The sequence below is a fragment of the Anomalospiza imberbis genome, chromosome 11, assembly GCF_031753505.1.
Source record: "Anomalospiza imberbis isolate Cuckoo-Finch-1a 21T00152 chromosome 11, ASM3175350v1, whole genome shotgun sequence".
NCBI lineage: Eukaryota > Metazoa > Chordata > Aves > Passeriformes > Viduidae > Anomalospiza > Anomalospiza imberbis.
In genome coordinates, this window is record NC_089691.1 from 8,573,832 (window position 1) to 8,593,541 (window position 19,710).

The 19,710-nt window shown below is 43.7% G+C and overlaps 1 protein-coding gene across 2 annotated transcripts in view; it reads left to right on the forward strand.

Annotated features, from left to right (window-relative positions):
* Positions 1–19,710, forward strand: part of DNAH1 (dynein axonemal heavy chain 1) — a 71,212-nt gene that overhangs the window by 6,770 nt on the left and 44,732 nt on the right. For both annotated transcript variants that reach the window (XM_068201721.1, XM_068201722.1), the window contains exons 4-20: positions 1,060–1,234; positions 1,738–1,894; positions 2,423–2,555; positions 3,492–3,653; positions 4,175–4,427; positions 5,672–5,829; positions 6,626–6,837; positions 8,073–8,368; positions 9,385–9,535; positions 10,110–10,303; positions 11,172–11,397; positions 12,013–12,132; positions 12,927–13,009; positions 14,418–14,559; positions 15,648–15,803; positions 16,796–16,994; positions 18,663–18,916. In XM_068201721.1, coding sequence (XP_068057822.1) covers positions 1,060–1,234; positions 1,738–1,894; positions 2,423–2,555; positions 3,492–3,653; positions 4,175–4,427; positions 5,672–5,829; positions 6,626–6,837; positions 8,073–8,368; positions 9,385–9,535; positions 10,110–10,303; positions 11,172–11,397; positions 12,013–12,132; positions 12,927–13,009; positions 14,418–14,559; positions 15,648–15,803; positions 16,796–16,994; positions 18,663–18,916 — 3,071 coding nt within the window. The remainder of the gene's footprint in view (positions 1–1,059; positions 1,235–1,737; positions 1,895–2,422; positions 2,556–3,491; positions 3,654–4,174; positions 4,428–5,671; positions 5,830–6,625; positions 6,838–8,072; positions 8,369–9,384; positions 9,536–10,109; positions 10,304–11,171; positions 11,398–12,012; positions 12,133–12,926; positions 13,010–14,417; positions 14,560–15,647; positions 15,804–16,795; positions 16,995–18,662; positions 18,917–19,710) is intronic.

Sequence of the window (19,710 nt, forward strand, 5' to 3'; positions counted from 1 at the left end):
GAAATCAAGGGTCACATCCATGACTCCAGAAGCACATGCAACACGATGAACAGTTGGGTTCAAAGCTTGACATTCAAAATACCCAATTCCAAACCAGACCTTAAGTTTCTCCTTGACAGAGTGTGAAGGAAAATCATTCATCAAAGGAAAATCTCTCTCACTCCACTAAAATCTATTTTTAGTTCAATGCTTTGCTCTGTCTAGGGAATAGTGCTTTTTAAAGCTTGCATGCAATTACTTAATTTAGGTTAAGCTTCAAATTCCCAGTTTGCTGCTGTTCTATTATTTGCAACTTGTTTAGCAATATAAACAGTTTGGTTTATTTATGGGGTAAATGACATGGTTTAATTTCTTCCAGTTCTTGGAAATGCATACTTTTTGCTTAGTCCAAATTTTTGTTGAAAACCTTTGGCCAAATGGTGAGATTGTTGGCTGTTTAACTAAATTTTTCTCACACCATTGCTGATGTGAGTGGGTGGTTTGATTGAGCAAAAGCTGAGAAGAGAGACGTTTGTCCCAAGGTGTGAATAGGTACTTCAGGAGACAAAGATGACCTGTGCAGCTTCTTTTCCCCTGTAATATTCATAAACCATTTATCACCACCTTGACCAAGTTCCTCCCAGCTATGGCTGACTCTTGGTCTCAGGGCCCCGCAGAGAGGCAGGGGGATCCCATCCCTTTCTGAGGGTGATGGAAGCTGTGCATTAGACAGTAAATGCCCACTATCACATAGAGAGTCTATAGCAAAGCTGGGAATAAAACAGAGCTCCTTAGAGCCAGGTCAGTGCCTTGGCTCCCAAAAATCTGCATGACAGTAATTCTCAGTGGAGTTTTCTTCTATGCCATTATTTTGATACTGGAAAGCCATAATCACATATTGTAGCAGGGAAAAAAGGTCTTTCTTTCTGTTTCTAATTTGATGTCTGCTTGACTTCTCTTACAAATCTAGTGAAGTAACTTCTGCAGACAACCCAGCAGACAGCAGAGTCCTCCTCTGTGTGTGAATGTAAAGCAAAGTGATGCCTGGTGGTTTCAGATGTGTTTCTCTTTGTTTCTTAGTCACAAAGTTCAGGATGCCTGGGAACTTTAAAAGTCTCCTGGAGAAGCAAGTGGTTGGACCATCTACTGAGATCCTCGCTGAGTCAGATTTCCCTGAACAATCATTTAAGCCCAAAGTGCAGATGCCTTTCAAACGTGTTCCAGGGCAAAACCCTCGGAAGGTTGAAGTAGAGAGGTAAATAACCAGAAGGTGGCTAGAGGCATCATAGTGGAATGGACACAGCAGATTAGGGTGTTGACTTTTGCTTTCAAGACATAACATGTCAAAAATCCTTAAGAAAACCTTATCCTGTAAGGCAGTATTCTCCAAGGTGGGGCGTGCATGAATTGCAGAGGGTGCAAAAGACAATTCACTGGGATGTGGGAAGAAAACATTGGTTTTTAATAGTGTTTATACCATCTTTTTGTCATTCTTTTTTTTTTTAATTTCTGGGTTTGTGTATGCTCTATAATGTATTAGTACCATACTACAGTATATAATTTATAGATTGAAGTAACTGGTTGTTCCAGGTCACTTCCACTGAATTATTTTGTGCTATAAATGAAGAAATAGACGTTGATGCAATGTGTACTAAATATGTTTTTACTGATAGGGGTACACAGTGAAAAAGTGGAGTAGTAGACATGGGAATGCTTGTAGGCACATTAGTGGTTATTTCCTCTTCTGATGTAAACCAGGAGGAGACGGCTGTATCTCACCTTTGATATTGCTGAGCTCCTGGCCAGCAAGGGGATAGACTCCAATCAGCTGATGCCAAGGCACTATGACCCTGACAATATGCCACCTATTGAGGAGACAAAAGATTCTGTGTTTCCCATCTACCTCCCATTAAAGGTAAGAGAACACGTTTGGTACTTGTGATCTGTCTCATTGCTTATACCACAGGAGGTTTCTGAGAACACTTAGCCACTATTGACACAACAAGCAGCAAAACAAGGAAATGCTTTGGAGCTGGCTCGGGCACTGAAGAGTCTCTACAAGCTGCTGAGCATCTTCTGCAGGGTGCCCACAACTTCTGTCAAAATAAATAATCCTTGAGGGTGCTCCTCACTGGCCTTTGTGTGTCCAAAGGAAAGGTGTCTCATGTTTCCTTCTGAATGCAGTAGTCAGCAGTATTGCTGCAGGAAACCTCTCCAGGTGTTGGTCTGTTCTCCCTAGGAAAGGGCTGGAGATACAAATACTGCTGTTTGGGAGAAAATTGTCGACCAAATATCAGAACAGCTTTTGCACCTGGACTGATTTCCATATTTTGTAGCCCATTTAGGAACTGCATGTTAATGTTTTCCTCTCATGAAATTTTTTATTGGGTGTTTTCTTCTTTCTGAAGTAAATCTTAATTTTACTCATGTCCTTGCTTTTTAGGTATTTGACAATGATGAATTTGACTGTCGAACTCCAGAAGAGTGGATCTCACTAGGTCTGGAGCCAGGATCTTCTGATAGAAAGCCAGTGCCTGGAAAAGCACTTTTACCTACAGATGACATACTTGGACATGGTAAAACTTGAATCAGTTCCTGCTAAAGCAGGGCAACACTAATGGTTACAGGCCCTTTCAGCAGAAGTGAATGTGTAGATTCTGATGAGTGTAGCTCTGAAAAGCCATATCTCATATTGGCCAGGCTCAGGCAGTCAGAGCAAGAGACCAGAGTTCTCACTGACTGCCAGTCCTGCCCTGGACTGTTTCCACATTTTTAGAAATTTCCTTTGCCTTTTGGCTTTCCGTCAGCACAGACAAAATTTCTCTTTATAGGTGCATAGCTGTCTTCATGGAGTTAGGTAACTTGCACACAGTATGTTCTGCCGGTATTTCTCTGCAAGTGCAGGATCAGAAGATGAGTTCAGACTACAGTGAACATACAAGTAGTAAACCTGGGCCAAATTAAGTGATGTGGACATTATTTTCCAATCATTTGGAGCCTTCTCAATGAGAAGGCATTACTAGGTACAGTTGTACTGATGTCCAGCTGTGGCTGCATCTCACATTAACACATTTGCAGTAGCTTTAAAGCTTGGGAAATGGCATCTGCAGCTCTGGAGCAGCCTCCAGAGGCCTGACTGTCTGCAAAACTGAAGCATAAAACATAAACTCTGTGTATCCTTGGGCAGCCAGCACGTGATGGCTGAGTTCTGCCTGCAGCTGTCTTGGGGAATACCACACCTGATCACTCCTCAGGTTGAATGGACAGCATAATGCTGTCCTGACCTGTATCCATATTGATATCAATATAAATACATATCTGTCTGGTGTGTGCAAAACATTGAAAATTCTAAGCTGTAAGACCTAAGTTCATTATTTAATTGGTCACAGCAGAAACTCTGTGAGATTGACTGAGATTCAAACAAGTGGCATCACCACTTGGATCAGGAAAGTCCATTTGCTGTAGCCTTCAGGAGAATAGACTAACCCTGTTTTAATCCTTGGCTCTCTCAGAGGACCCCAAAAGCCAGAAGTTGATCTACAAGTGGACTGATGTTGGTGTTCTGGATTATGACAAGGAGACAGAACTCTACTTAGTCCATAAAACAGATGAGAAAGGTCTGGTGCGTGATGAAGAAGGGAGACCAATCCTCAATGGAGGAATAACTCCAGAAGGTGTGTTTCAAATAAGGTCTTTTGGGACTTGTCATATAGTCCGAGAGCCAGTTCATTACACACGCTTGTCCTAGCTGGAGATGAGAAGGACACCAGGAAGTAATTTAATCCCTTTCACTGTTATCTCTCTTGATATGTGTCTGTTTAACTTGTCTGAAAAAACCTCCAGGGAAGAGAACTCTACATCTTAATTTGATCCCGTTTGAGGTTTTCCCTTTGTAGACACCTTTCTTTTTATTCCTTCTCCTATCCTTCTTGCGTCCAAGAAAAGTAAAATATTGTGCTTTCTGGGTCAATGCCATTTTGAAAGGGAACGTGGACAGATTAAAATGAAGTACCCTTCTCCTGAAAGGTTTAGAGATGCTCCTTATCTCTTGCTGTCCTCAGCTTTGGTCCCTCATTTTGATCTCCTGCAAGCAACCCAATTATCCTGTCTATCAAAAAGCTGCTGTCAGCACTGCAAGCCATTCTGAGTTTTGTTTTCCCTGCAGCCTCTTGTAAGCTGTACTTTGATTTCCCAGGAAGAGCTCCATTGTTGCCATGTCAGTACTGGGTGCCACGAGTTTGCCTGCAGTTCCTGGCCGAGGATCCCCAGGTGTTTGCGGAGCGCGTGGCCGGCGCCGACAGCCTGCGCAAGAAGACGCAGGGGCTGCTCATGTACCACTTGTACGTGGACTGCATGCCCACAGAGGGGCTGGCCACCATCAGTGAGAAAAGCCTGCAGAGGGTGAAGCGCTTGGCTATACACACTCCCAGACTGAAGGATGAGAAGAGGTAAAGCGCCATGTACACATCTGGGGGCTCAGCCTTCAGTCTGTAAACATTGTGGGACTTTATAGGGCTACAAAACAAGTGCCAGTGGAGGCAGGTAACTCACAGTCAGCAGCCAACTCACAGACCTTGGATCTCACCTGCCTTCCATTCTGTGCACAAGCACACCACTCTGTTGCCCAGAGTGGCATCAGAAGGAGGCAGATGGCAGCCCCAGGGACACGTGTACAGGATGGGTGGTCTGTCAGTGTTCCCAGCTGAAGTTGTTTCCATATGCAGACCCACCAAGCCATGCTTACACCTGCAGTTAAGCCTTCAACAGTAAGAAGGTTGACAAAAATGGCATGGCTGACCTTGCTGTCCCCCTGTGCTTTTGAGGAACAGATCAGTCATTGCTGTACTGATCTGCAGACCACCAGTTATCTCTAGAGGCCTGGCCGTTGTCTGCTGGTGACCCTTCTACCTATTAACAGCTGCTAAAACAAATCAAAAGAAGATCTGCAGAGGGGAAGGCAAATAGAACAGGAGATCTCCACCTGAATATAATGGAGTATCTCTTTGTGATGCAGTTCATATTGGGGATGCATTTTAATGTCCCTGGGCTGATGAATCATGAACCACTGATGGTGTTGCTGGGAATCAGCCGTGACTGATTGCCTTGCTCAGAAATAGGAAGGTGTGAGGAGCTGCATGGTCTGCTGGACTCAACTGAAAAGTAGGAGAGTAATTAGTCTCTGTGAGCAGAAAAATAGGGATAAAGAAAAGTACTCTGCCTGCTTGAGGTAGAGGATAATGATTTCCTAAGGCAAATGGAGCAGGGTTTCAGCACTTACGTGAGTGTTCTGGCTGAGGAAACGGACAACAAGAGGTATTTAGCGGGAGGCAAATGGGAGGCCAGCTTGGATAGCCCAACTTTTCCAGAACTGTCAGCTACTTTCTTTAGTGGTTATTTCTCCTTCCCTCTGTAATGTTTCTACCCAGTGGAGGTGTTGCTTTGAACTGAAAAGACACGAGGGCTACAGTCCTAGTCCTCATTCCTTGCTTGCCTCTGTCATTAAAAGTCCAGTTGATACCTTTGCTGGCTGCTTCATTGTCTGCACAATTCTCCTGATGTGTTGAGTGGTAGGTGGGCTTCTGGGTTAGCACATTTGGGAGGGAGGGAGAGAGGGGTGGAGTTTACAGTAAAACTACAGAGATACATGTGCTCAAACACCATGGGTTCTCAGTGTTTCTGTGTCTTGTAACAGCATGTTAGACCAAATAAGCAGCCTGGAGAAAGAAGTGAAATTAGAGTATAAACACACCATGAACATGATCAGCTTTGACAGAGTCGTCGCTTCCAAACCCCAGATGTTTTCTTTTGTTACCCTTCCAGACAAAGAGGAGAAGGAAGCACCAGAGAGAGGTGAGGGACACGGTGAAGCAGTTTGCATTCAGTGTGGTTGCCTCTTGTCTTTGATAGGATTCCTGGTTTGCTGTGGGAACTCTCAGGTTCATGGTAGTGATTAGAGCTCACAAGTGGCAGCAACAGGAGATTATGTGAGACTTTTGAGTATGTCTGCTCTTTTTTAGGGTATATTTGCATGTTCATGTTACCTCAGTATAATACATTAGAACTCATCAGCCAAGCTGCAGTAACTCTGTAAGTGTACCCTTAATGGCACCAAATGTTTGGCAGTGTGATTAGCTTATCACTGTGCTGGGGCTGACTGCCTTGCCTTTGCTGTGCCCAGCTAGGGAATGCCTCAAGTGTGGAAGAGGGCTCAGGCTCCTTTAGAGTCCCAAACAGGAGGAAAATGGCCCCAGTAAAAGATGGCGGGGGGAAGCATATTTTGTGCACTTCAATCTTCCAAAAGCAGGAAGGCCTTGAGGTGTGGCCTCTCACAGATGAGATGACTCAGCTGTGCCTTGGAGCCTCAGTGGGAAGTTTCTTCAGTTCCAATGTTCTATCCCATGGAAACTTCATGAGCCAAAGCATTGGGAAGGTCAGGCACCAAGACAGCACCTCAGCCCCTAATGGGAGGCTGCAGAAGGTCTCTGCTGCAGAGCAGAGACTCTCTCTTCCATCCAGCCCTCTGATGAAGCTGCTGCATTAGAGCAGAGTCCTTTTCACAAGTGCTTCCCAAAGGGACCTGTACTCTAAAAACAGAAGCTGAAATGGCTGTTGCAGGCCATGACATTATTTCTTTTTTTGGTGCTAGGGCTCATCTCTATCCCAGACTATCCTTTCCATAAACAACAGAGAGAATTCAGCTTTCTCTCACTCCTGACCAGGCCAGAAGTCATCCATCTCCTTGCACAGGTACAAGATGAGTGCAACAAGGCAGCTGTCCTGTCTCTGTTTAACACAACCATAAACAAAGTTGTCTCTCTGGAGGAATTTGAAGAGATCCAGACTCAGACCTTCACTCAGGTGAGCAGAGGTGTGAGGGATGAACACATGGAGCAGGCAGCAGTGCTGAGTGTGTATTAGACAGATGCAGCAGCTGCAGATTGATCTTCTGGAAACTGATGAGCTGTCAAAGGAGACATCATGTTTGGGGCAGGGAGGAATTTGCACGTGCTTGTCAAATTTATTGGGATATGGGGAGAATGGGCTGAAAGAGTCATAGTGCCCTAGTTAGGATCAGCCAATGCTGACCATGCTCTTAGTCATGTGTTAAACAAGTGGCCATATAGGGCTGCAGCCCCTCTTTCCTCCACCTGGTTTATAGGAGATAGGAGTACTGGTTGGCACTCAAAAGTTTCTTTTTTTTTTCTTTTTATTTATTTTTCTTCATTTCCCCGTCTATCCAGCTGCAAGGCACAAGATCCTTGATTTCTCCTGAAACACTCATGGGGATAATGCTTTTCTACACTCTATGTTTTTTATATACTTAATTAAATTACTCTGTTTGCAATGTCAATAGAGAGAGTAGGACAAAAATTTGCAGCTCTGTGGTAATTCCCACCAGAGGATCTTCATGTCCTCAGATTGAGGGCAGCACATTGCACCCTGGATGTGGCCACATGGAGTAACTTGCACAGGGTTGCACACTGAATCAGTGGCAGAGAATGTGTTGGTCCTTCCCAGTCCCATGCTGTTTCAGCTAGGCAGTGTTGCCATCCACTCAGTGACTAAGGTTCTTTTAGTACACACAAACAGCAAGCTGCCTGTGGAGCAGAAGTGACACTTGGTGGCATTTTAATAAGTTAAAGTACTGCAAACTGCTGCTGCCCTTGGCTTCTTCTGCACTTTCTTCTCACTTGTCAAGAGAAGACAAAATTCTATCCTTTACTCATCATACTGTCTACACAACTTTTTGTGAGGGACCCTGAAACAGGCAGCTCCAGGGATGCTGCTCTGTAGAACAGAGGAAGGAAAGGAAACATTGTGAGTAAAATAGAGAATAGAGCACTCCCACTTTTTAATATCAGATTTTCTTTTTGTGGGACTTTTGTCAGTGCAGGCGATATATGACCAGGTTCAGATGCCACATGTGTGTGGGGAGGGTTTGAGAGCTACTTTTAGCTACCACAGCTCTGAGAGAGCAGTTTCTTTTCACAGCAGAGAAAGGTCCAACAGCCCCAGTTAGTAGCTCACCTTGCCGTACTGTTTTCCCATCAGCCCTCAGAGGATTACTCAGCTTGCTTTTTTCTTTACTCTAGGTTCAGGAGTTTCTCAAGGACACTTGGATTGGTACCATAAAGACTGCGATTAAGAGCAGCCTTGAAGATGCAGGCAAATGGTTCAACCTGGAGGAGAGTGACTGGGATGCCTACCAGAGGTCCAAGCTGTGTAAGCTGATGGAGCGCATCAGATTCATGCTTCAGGACTCTCTGCGGTACCTGGTCCAGAACTCGCTCAACAGCTTCACCCAGTTTGTGCTGGATGCTTGCCAGAGTGTCCTGAATTGCTCAAAGGACATGGAATGGGGAGATGACATCACCAATAGTCCCTACATGTAAGAAAGAAAGAAAAATAAGGGATTGAAAGAGCAGAAAAGTGTAGTGTTGTTGTCTTTTTAACTACTGTTCTGCAAGCAAGCTTTGCTCTGTGTGGGGCCTTTTAGCTGGGCAGTTTTCCCTAATCCTCCACCTGACATGTTCACTGGAGTATGGAAGAAGAACACAGAGCTGACTGCTCTGTTAGCACAGCTTTCCAGCTGCAGTTAGTGATATGGAGCAGCCCATCAGAAACAAGGTCTGCTGTTTTCATGTACTGTTTTAAAGATCAGCCACCTCCAGCGTTCTTAGGGGAGCAAACTGTTACTGCTAATTTTTTTCTGGATGCCAGGAAGAATACCAGGAGCATGGCTGCTTAATTTCATTCTTAGATGAAACCTCAGAATTAGAATCTGGCCTGGAATCTCTAAAGATTATCAAATTTAGGTTATCACACTGCCTAAAATTTTATTCCATTGGCTATTGATTTAAGGATTTTTGCTTTTTGTGGTGTTAAATAAGGAGCATTTAGAAATGGAAAGCCAGAAGAAAAGAAAAAAAAAAAAAAACCCTGCCACTCACATGAAGCCTCTTACCTTTAAATCAGTGGAAGTCTTGACACTGATTTCAGCTAATCCTGAGCCAGGCTGGTCACATGCAAGATTAGAAATACTAATATAACTTCCAGGAGGTGCATTTTAGGAGTATATTGGAGATACTGAATGCCTAGTTTGAAAAACACCTGCAGTTTTTCTGTAAAGCAGCTCCAATTCTCAAGATAAGGTTGTGACTTTTGGGGATCCTGATATGTCATGACTGATGATTCCTTCATCTTTGATAAAAAAGAGTTCTCAGTGTCTTTACTATTAAATTGAGAACACAGTGTGTTATATCTTCATCTGCATGAGACAGTCGTCTTCTCCTCTGCTTTCCTTTCCTGTCCAGGAGGCATTTTAGTATGAGCACCAGAGCAATACAGTTGTGTATCATATTCTCAAAAAGCATCCCTGTTCTTTCTTATCTCTTCCCACCACAGGCCTCAAAGGAATCCACTCTTTGTAACAGACATTGAGCTAGACAGCAGTGGCGTCCTCTTCAGCCCCTCTGTGGAGAGCTTTGAGACATCTCTCATTTCTCTGTTTGACAACGGAATCCTGGCCACTCACAGTATCCCACAGCTGGAGCAGGTGAGCACTTCTGCATCAACAGCGATACACCTGTGCACGTGTCAGTGCATTGCAGCTCAGCACAGACACCCCTGAGCTTGTACTGAGGGAGGGAGGTGCAGAAATGGGTACTTGGGAAGTCAGTTAAATTAATCTGGGCACAGCACTATGCTAATGCAGCTTTATTCTGATAGGATTTCTTCAATGTCCCCAACCTTGTAGCTCTTTTGTCTGGTGGTTGTTTCTGCTTTGGTGCTGCAGGTTCTGTGGACACATTGACATTCTGGTTGCCCTGAATGCAACTGACTGGTAAAAGCAGACTCATAAAGGAAATAGCACTGTTTCCAGTTCTGATTGATGCAAATCTCTTCTGCATATGCGTCCTTCTGTCTGCTACTGTGAAAGCCCTGTCTCCTTAGATCCTCATTCTTTGGGGAGAAGGGCACATAAAACTGATCAAACAATTCCTGACAAAATGTAGAAGTGTGGACTGCAAGAGTTCTCAAAGGTGCCACCAGGGATTGCCTTGCCCCTTTCCTGAGGCGGTACGGTTAGCTCTGTTTGTCCTGCAAGACCTCTCTCCTTCCTCTTCCAGTATGTGTTGGAGAACATGGATATCATAGGCACCCCCATGCTGGAATCAGTGGGTTTGCAAGAGCCAGAAGTAGAAGAGCTACGTGAGGCTCTGTGCTCTGCCATTCAAAAGACTCGGATCCCTCTCCAAGCCTACAGCAAGAGATATGAGAAGTTCTTAGAGATAAATAACAATGACATCAAGTACTTTGTAAAGTAAGTGGCTTCTGACAAAACCCCTGTGACTCCACTGACAAGCCTTTGTGGAAGCTGTTGTGTGGATGTGCTGATGTGAGAATGTGGGGCTGTTCTGAGACCACGTGCCTCAGATGTGAGATCAGGCCCCTGCCAGAGGCTGCCTTCAGTCATGGGTGACAGTCCATGCTTTTAGAGGACATTGGTGGTGGCACTGGGAATTTCTTCCTGTCTCTGACAGCAGTCACATTCCTGTCATGCTCATCAGTGTAATTGGAGATATTAATGGCCCTAAAAACAAATCATCCTGTTTGAGAATCCAGTTAGCATACTTGACTCTGACCTCCTTCCTATAGTGTCTGCTAAGGCTGATAGCATCCTGTAGAAAGTAATGTTTTCTTTTGTTTCAACCTCATTGTTTTCATTGCCAAAACTCTTTGCACCTATTCTGTCCTTTAGCCTCTGTTTCTTTAATGGACTTCTGTTTAGGTCTTACGTTTTCTCCAAACAGTGGGAATGAAGCCCTTTTCTTATTTTTTATTCCAGCTTAATCAATTTACAAATCCCATCTGACAAATTCCTGTGTCTCCCCGGAATACACTGAAGTGCCTACCTTCCCCTGAAGAGCCTCCTGATCTTACCCTGTTTACACTAGTGCTTTTATTTTGTCTCTCCCTCTCTTCTTGCCATATTTACTCTTTCATCCTTTTTTTTCTACTCCTTTTCTTCAGCTAAAATATTTGTGCTCTTATTCTACTCTGCACCTATTGTGTAAATGTATGCCTTATTAATTTCATGTCTTGATCCTTTGAGTGGACACAAACAGCCTTGATGCTCAAATATTACTAAGGTCTACAAAGCCATTTTTTGTTGGTGTTTTAATTTACAGAGACTATGTAGAGCAATTTCCACCTACTCGGGAGGTGACGAAGATAGTAGATACATACTTGTCTGAAAAGGAGACCCTGGACCACCTTCTACCTAGTTCTATTATCATTGGCCCCTTTCAAGTCAGGATAGAACATATTAGGCATAGTCTGTCTGATAAACACAAAGCACTTGCTATTGCCATGTTGGACATGCTGGCTAAAACCCTCCATTCACATGTGCAGAAGGTAAGTTAACTGGTTCAATGGATTATGTGTCTCTGTCTTGTCTTGTCCTTCTGCTTTTGAAGTTGCTGTGTTTTTGTGAAATGACCAGAAGGCCACATTAATGAGGATATTTTAAGGATCACACTGGGCTGATTATTTAAAATTGAAATTATCGAGGACATATGCAAACTCAACCAAATGAAGAATTAAATATATTTAATAAATTACTTGCCTGAAAGCTGTAGCTCTTGAGATTAAATTCTTCAAGAACTTGCCATTTTACAAAAGTGTGTTGGTGGATTGAAAAGATCTGTCTAGTAGACGACTGAAAGTCCTTCTGCTTCCTCTGACGATAACTGGAATATAGGCAACTGCCTCTGCTAGCTGATTGTCTAAATCTGTTATTATCATCATTTTCACTATATACCTGCAGTTCCTCTTCCTCTTTTTTTTTGGCAGTCTCTTTCTGTTTGAGCTCCATTGAGATGGATGGAAAAAGAAAAAAACAGAACAGGACTGTGTACTCATCACTTAGACCACGTTCAGAATGGGAAGTGGGTGGATCGGGTCAGGTTTCCTAGTTTCTCTATTAGCAATTGGTGAATTTTTGATGGTCTTTGCTGTGTCCTGCTGCAGATCTGTGAGGCATATGAAACCATCAGCACCAAAATGCATGAGAGACCAAAGAACATTGAGGAGCTGGTTGAGCTGCGGGACTGGCTGAAGGGAGTGCCCGAGCAGCTGGCAGTGCAGGAGGTAGGGCAGGCTCTCCTTTGGACAGGGACATCAGGGGAAGTGAGGAGGAAATTTGTCAATGCAATGTGTGTTGTCTCATAGGCAGAACTCCAGTTTTTTTACTTGCATGTCTTTGCGTGCAATGCTACAAGATTCCTGGCTTTGTATTTTTATAATTCCTAAGATTCGTATTTTTAAATATACATATCATAAATTTCAATCTCTTTGCAAAACAAAATAGCAGTTAAAAATCTTGCTTAAAATACTTATGTATGCATTTTGCTGCCTTCATGATCCATTCTGTATTTATGTACTGAATGGCTATCTTCTAAAAATGAATCCTGTTTTCAAGAAAATCTTTCTGTTACCCAGTGCTCAAATTGCTGTTAATTTATTTTTTCTAATAGGACATTTAGCACCGAGTTTTTTCAAAGTTATTTGAAGTGTAAGTCTTTTCCCAGCTGAACAAATGGAGAACAAAGGCATCAAGCTGTAAGCTGACTTGTCCATGCCAATGAGGGAACCTGGAGGATAACCTAAAACACTCAATTTCTGTCCAGCGCTTTATCCACTAGGTCACACTTCTTTTCATTCCCATAGAACAGAGGGTGATGATGGCATGATCATTCACAGAACAAGGGGTTGTAAATCCATTCCCACTGTTCACATGGCACAGAAGCAGCCCACATCACTTTAAGCTTGTGTGACTAACGCTCTTCAAAGGCACCTCATGAAAATGAGGTGTACTCCAGAGACTTGGAATCAGCATGGTCTAAAGGTGTCTACTTTTTTTCTCTTTCTCTCACCCTGTGCAGCAACTGATTGAGGAAGTCATGGAAGATTACAAGGTCATGGACAGCTTCCTTTACAATCTTACCGAAGAAGATTTCACTGACAAGTGAGCACAAGGCATTTCTCCCACTGTCAGAGTGGGACTCTTCAGCAATTACCATTCTCAGTGCTTCAGGGGCCATGTGTCTATCAAGGGCTCCTGCAGAACTTTTAAGTGTCTCTCAGGCTATATGAGCACTGAATTCTTGAAATGAAGTTTGTAGTCAAGAAGTGTGAGTTCATGCTGCCTTCTGGCCTGGGGCAAGGCAAACTGGTAGCTGTTAACCTGTTTAACTAAGTAAAGCCCTTTTCTCTGGGTGGTTTTTTTTTGTTTGTTTGTTTGTTTTTGGGTTTTTTTGAGATACTTGCAAGGTCTCAAAGTGCACAGTTTAGTCTGTGCCTGAAACTAAATGAACACTTCCAAGATAGGAACACTGCCAGGGTTTTCTGAAGACTAGGAAGAAATTTGAACCCTTATTATTGCTGCAGTTCTTCTCCAAGCATCTTCTTCTTAGTTTTATTATTCCAATTGTGGTCTGACTATGCCCCAATAGCAGAGTCAGTTCACAAACACAGCTACAAGGCTTCTAAAGCTTGCTCAGCACAGGAAGCACTTCTCTTATGACATGTACTTGGTCCAGTATGTCTGCAACCTGAGTGAGCCTGTGCAGAGTGCTCCTGAAACTAGAAACATGGGGTGCAAGATGCAAAAACCCCACAGAAGCTGCAGGAAAGCAGCTCAGCCCCAGGCCAGCTTGGAACAGGCGTGGCTGCATTCCCACTGCCCAGACCAGCCACAGGCAGGGCTGGTAGGAGATGGCTGCATCCCCAGGTGCTGGGAGGGGTGTGACCTCCGGTGAGCGTAGTGCGCAAACCGTGTACTGGCATTGCACACAGGCTGAGGGTCCAAATGGAGGCAGTAATAGATGGGCTCTGGCTGAGCATGAACCAAGACACCTGTCTTGGCATGAGCAGCCAATTTGTGCAGCCTTTCCTGAATCTACAACACTCTCCCCAGGGCACTCTGCAGAATCCAGGGCTTCCCTGTATCTGGGTTATGCTGGCCCCTCGGTGCCCTGCTTAACAGGAGACTGGCTTTTTCAGTAGCCCTGAAAAGCCATAAGCCGAGACTCTGACCCCATTTTTTTCAGTTCCTTGCAAATACATTCAAAGACAGACATTCCCTCTGGATGCCAACTGTTATTTTGCTGTCTCCTAGCTTTTCAGCAGTGTAGTGGATTTGTTCCTTTTAAAAAGGCCCTCCACTTCTCCCCAGCTCTCTCCAGCTGAATAGCCTAGTCACAAGGACTGCATATCAACAAGACAAGCTGGAAAAAATGTTTTGTTGAAACCACATGTGTTTCTGTTGTTGTAAAGCCTCCTTGTTTGGTGGGATTTGGCTTTCTCATTCTGTTATTTTCAGCATTTCAAACATATACTTAAAAAGCTTGTCTCTTTGTATCATGTGAGTGCAGGTGGAGTGCCAGTTACTGGCCAGTGAAAATGTCTATGGACACAGAGTCCATTCGGCTCCAGCACATAGACGATGAAGAAAGATTTCGCAAAACACAGATTTCGGATCAGAAGGCGTTTCAAGACAAACTGGAGGAAATGCAGGTATTAAGCCCCTGACAATGAACTGTCCATAGAAGGCCATCTTGAAGCTCTTGTGGTCAGCCAGGAGGGAAACTTTCAGATGAGGTTTTACTCAGATGAGTTTTGAGGTGAATGTGTTGTTAGACCAAATATTAACACACCCTCGCTTGGTTTTTTTGTTGGCTTTTGATTAAGAGTTTCCTTTCTGTGTGAAAGACAAGACTCTGCAGAAATACTTATTTTTCATTGAGAAGGTGTTTATACAGTGTTGTTCCAATTCTTGGTGCTCAGGCAACATGGGCACCTCCTTTTTCTTTTTTGTGTACTCAGTTCCCTGCAGAGCATCTCCTGTGATGCGCTGCCATCAAGGGGGAAAATACAGCATTCAGCCATGGAACTCATCTTGTGGGAAAAGACCCTGAAATAATTGCAGAGTTTTGGAGCTGATATACCTCTGGTGTCTGCTAAAACAGACTGATTTTTTTTTTTCCTCAGAAACTCTTAAATTCAGGGGAGGAAAGCCATTTTAGAAAGGTAGAATCACTGACCCAGATTTTCTTGGAAACAGGTTCCCAAAATGATAATACCCCAACACTGGATCAAAAAATCCAAACAAATAAAAAACAAACCCACACAAAATACCAAAGCAAAATCCAAACCAAACAAACAAACCCAAGCCACTGAAACAAAACACAAAATTTATTAGAGAAGCTCTAGATATGTGTTGTTAAACAATTATTGGAAACAGAGTGACTAGTAGAGCTATCATTTGCACTTTATTAGTTCTGTAGCAAGTATCAGTATAAATTCAGCATCAAATTTGGGCACAAACTTATTGTTCCTAATCCTTGGGGATTAACTATTGTCACAAAGAGGACAAGCAGTTGGTCATCACATTTGCAGTTTCCTCCACCTGACCAGTGGTTATTGCTTCTCCTCACCACTTTTATCATGGTCTAAACAGAAGTGAAATTGGTTTGGGGTAGGTGAAATCATGAGCATAAAAATCTTGCCTTTGAATGTAACAAAGAGCACGCCAGGAAGCTGTTATCTCTAGAAGCAGCACTCAGCTTCAGAGTCCCAGCTTGTGCCTGCCTTTTCTCTTCCAGCTGACTGTAGGTGGATTTTCTGTCCAGTCAGATGTTAACCAAGCCCATGAACTGGCTGAAGATGCAAGGGATGTCCGGAAAAAGCTGAAGGAGCTTCAGGATTTGGCAGTTCTCTACAACAACAGGGAAAGACTCTTTGGCATCCAAGTTACCGATGTAAGTGTCAGGTCATGTACCCACAGGACTCTGATCTTTGTTGGGATTTCTAGGTGGTAGGTAGAGCAAATAATGAGACATAGTTCCTTAGGAAGGAATCCTTCCTGCTGTTTTGGTTTATCTGGGGAACTGCGTCTCAGTCCTGTAGATTGGCTACACTGCTTCATCGCTCCACTGGGCTGCAGAAGAGCTGATCCCAGGCAAACATGGAAGGCTGCTCAGGGTCTGATATTTCCACTATTTCTGTGAGAGACTTTGGATGCCCACAGTGAGATCTGAGGGATGTTCATGAGGAGAAATTGGCTGGGGAAGGTCTTGAAGCAGCAGTTAGGATGCATCCATTTCTCTAAGGCTGTTGCTGGAGGTCTATAGGTGTGAATGCGAGTGGTTGCAGAGTGGGTGCTGGCAGCTGGCTGGGCTTGGAGCATGGTGTTCTCCTAAGGCGAGAGTTTATATAGTTGTAAACACTCATTTTGCTTGTAGCTGCTCAGCTGCCAATGAGTCATTGTCATCCACATCCAGCCCAGTCTGGCTGCAGATCAGAAGTGGAGTTCACATGATGATCCTTTCCTATCCATCAGTCTGTGGTCGCTTCTCCTTCCCTGCAAGGGGCCAAGTTTTAATATGGTGATGGTGTGTGCTTTCCCTGATGGTGTGTGGCCTGTCCATCAAAATCTCCTCATTCTGCAGGAGAACTTTGTAGAGGCAAATGGAAAGAGTGCTTTCCATGCCACACACATGGTGCAGGCACAGCTCCACTGGATGTATGTTGGCCTGCATGTGTCAGGCCCAGCTCTGCTGGTTGCTCTCCCTTGGAATACACATTGTTGGCCCAGGAGAAGGTAGCCTGATATATCCTCTTGAAATACATGTTTTCTCATTGCTGGTTTCAGATTCAAAAGAGTTGGGGGTTTTTTGCCTTTTGACATGCAAGCTGTTGTTTGAAGGTGAATACACTTGCTGTTTACATTGTTTTCAATTTCTTTCTAAAGTACAGTGGGCTGAACAAGATGCTTAAGGACTTCCAGCCATACTATGATCTCTGGACTACAGTGTCAGACTGGATAAAGTGGAATGAGAGCTGGATGAATGATTCTCTCCTTAAAATTGAGGCAGAGGAGCTAGAAAAGAATGTCAATGACTCTGCTAAGACCATGCAGAGGTGTGTGAAGCAGTTCAAGGATTCACCAGGTAGATACACAGTCTGGGGAAAGGAAGTTGGTGCATATCAGCATTTTGATGTGATGCATGTCACAGAGTACTCTAAACAGGAATTATCAGGATGTCACATGTGTATTAGAGACAGCTGGGAAAATGCTAGCAAAATTATATTCCCATTTTTTTCCTGAAACTATGATGATTCACATCTAGATACTAGATAGATGCTTGAAGTACCAGGCACCCTGTGATGTTGCAGTTAGTATTTACTACATTTATATTTATATTTATATTTATATTTATATTTATATTGCAATAATCCAGGCTAGTCACAGAGAGTTACTATATAGCCCACTGGCTAGATGTGTGGGTTTAAGCCCTCATGCAAGTCAGGCAGCAACAGAACTTGAATCTGGGTCTTGCAGGTGCTGTTTTCTTGGCCAATCTTATTTTCTTTATTGGCCAATGCATTTAATGGAAAGCCAGAAGAGGTCTTGATTTTGTTATGAATAAAATGAAATTGCAAAATCTGGAAATGATCTCTGCAATATAATAACAATTTTCCTTCTTGCCCAAATGTGTATGAAGTTTAGATGATTGCGTTCAGCCCTTGCAATTCACATGAAGGTCTTTTGACCATTTCTCCTAATAAAGCTGAAATTGAGACTTCAGTTGTAGCTTAACTTGCCATTCCCTGGTTCTCAGGGATGTGTTGGTCATTCTTTAGAGCTAATTCTAAATCTCCTGCCAGATGGCTTAGATTGAAATATATTTTGCTGTGGGTGATTTTTGATTCATCCTTTTTAACTTGAACTTGCTCTTAAACAATGCCATGAATCAGCCCCAATGGAGGAGGTGATGAGTGGATGCATGAGTAACTATGAATCATTATGATAAACAGAAATACTAAGAATACCTGCTTATGTTCGTTGCAATATTCTGTAGTACCTGGATATTTGTTTTGTCCTTTGCATATCCCCAGCAGGGAGCAAGAGGTGATAAAAAAAAAAAAAGGCAGGATGTGTACAGTGCAGAGATTTTCTAGGATGCCCCCAGAAAGAAAAGCCCTTTCCCTCACTTTGTCCTTCCTATGAGGCAGAAGTATATTTGTCTCTAGCGTGGCCAAAGGCTGGCAGGGCCTCTCCTACACACTTTCCATTTCCAGGCTGGGATCCCAGCCTGCTTCTAGCTCTTTAATGTCCATCTCCTATTGAGGGTGAGCTGAGTTGTGCTGTGAGATAACTTAAAATGCAGGTTTGTTAAGAAGTGAATGTCTTGAAATGATGACTGGAACTTCCAATGATGACTGGAACTTCCAAAATATCTACTAGGCAGATGATTATGCTTCGGTCGATATCAAGAAGTTAGATTTGTCTGCCTCTCTTCTTCTGGTGAGCTCTAGCCTAAGGCACACTTCAGCTTAGCATGGGTTTGCCTGTAACAGGCTTTTGGTCATAGGCAGATCTGCTTCTTGGGAGCAGGCTTGAATCCTGGCTTAGTGGCCCATGTAGAGAGAGCCTTCATATCCTCCTTACTTCAACCTGCATTTTCCAGTGCTCTCACCTGCTGCTTACCTACCCCATACCATGTGACTACATGCACATCGGGCTTTAGACAGCTTCTAGAAGTTCCTTAAGGCAACTTCCTGACACACTGTTGTTGCTGATTTTCACCCTGCTGTTCTGTTTTTCCCACTGAAAGACTGCCAGAGTGTGGCCATGGAGTTTCGAGACAAGATGGACGATTTCAAGCAGTACGTGCCCTTAATCCAAGGGCTGCGCAACCCTGGGATGAGGAGTCGGCACTGGGAGATGCTGTCAAACCAGGTTAAGGCCGATGTCAAGCTGGAGCCCAGCATGACATTTGGTCGCTGCTTGGAACTGAACCTGCAGGACCACATGGAGAGTGTTCTCAAAGTAGCTGAGACAGCCAGCAAGGAATACGCCATCGAAAATGTGAGAAGAGAGGACTTGTTGTGTCTCTGCGTGCTTCTCAAATAGGTTTTTGTTGAGCAGGCAGTCATTGCCTTGGTGATGTTCCCGTTGTTCCAGAGTGTTAGACACATTCTGCAACACAAGTAAAAAGGTTGCTGTCCTTACAGAAGGGAGTGATGGCCACACAACTTCCACACAGTAGAAGAACTTATTCTGTCTTGTGCAGAATTTCAGTTGTGGCATTAACATCACTGCCTTATGGTTATGTTGATCCACTGCTTGGGTCTCACTCCTCACTGTGGGATTAGTGACTGGTTAAGTTAAAGTAAATTGATTGTCTGCACTCTGCCATTCAAATGTTATGTCAGGAGGATTAGCTGTGACTGGAAACAGAGATGGGAAATCCTTTAAACCAGTAAACATGCAGGGAAACCTTTCAAGCTCTGGAGATTCATAGATTAAATAGTCTTTCAGCTTCAGCAGTTCAGATGTGATCAAGATGGCTTTGACCTTCTGGCAGCTCTTGTTCTCTGAAATCTTAGGCAAGTTCCCAATGGATAGTTCCCCTTTTGTCAAAGCTGTCATTAATCATAGTCATTAAAAAGCCCTTTGCGGGCAGCCTCTGTGCATCTAGAGTATAAACAGGCCTTGAGGTGAAATTGCCATTTTTATCCCTCAAGGTAATTGTTTCAGCACTGGTGTAGAGATGTTGAACCTGTGGGCAATGCAGAGGAAATGTGCTGTTGCTGACTGTGTCATGCATAAAATACACAGCTGCAGTTTCCAGTGGAATCCAAGAGCGAAAATCTGTCATT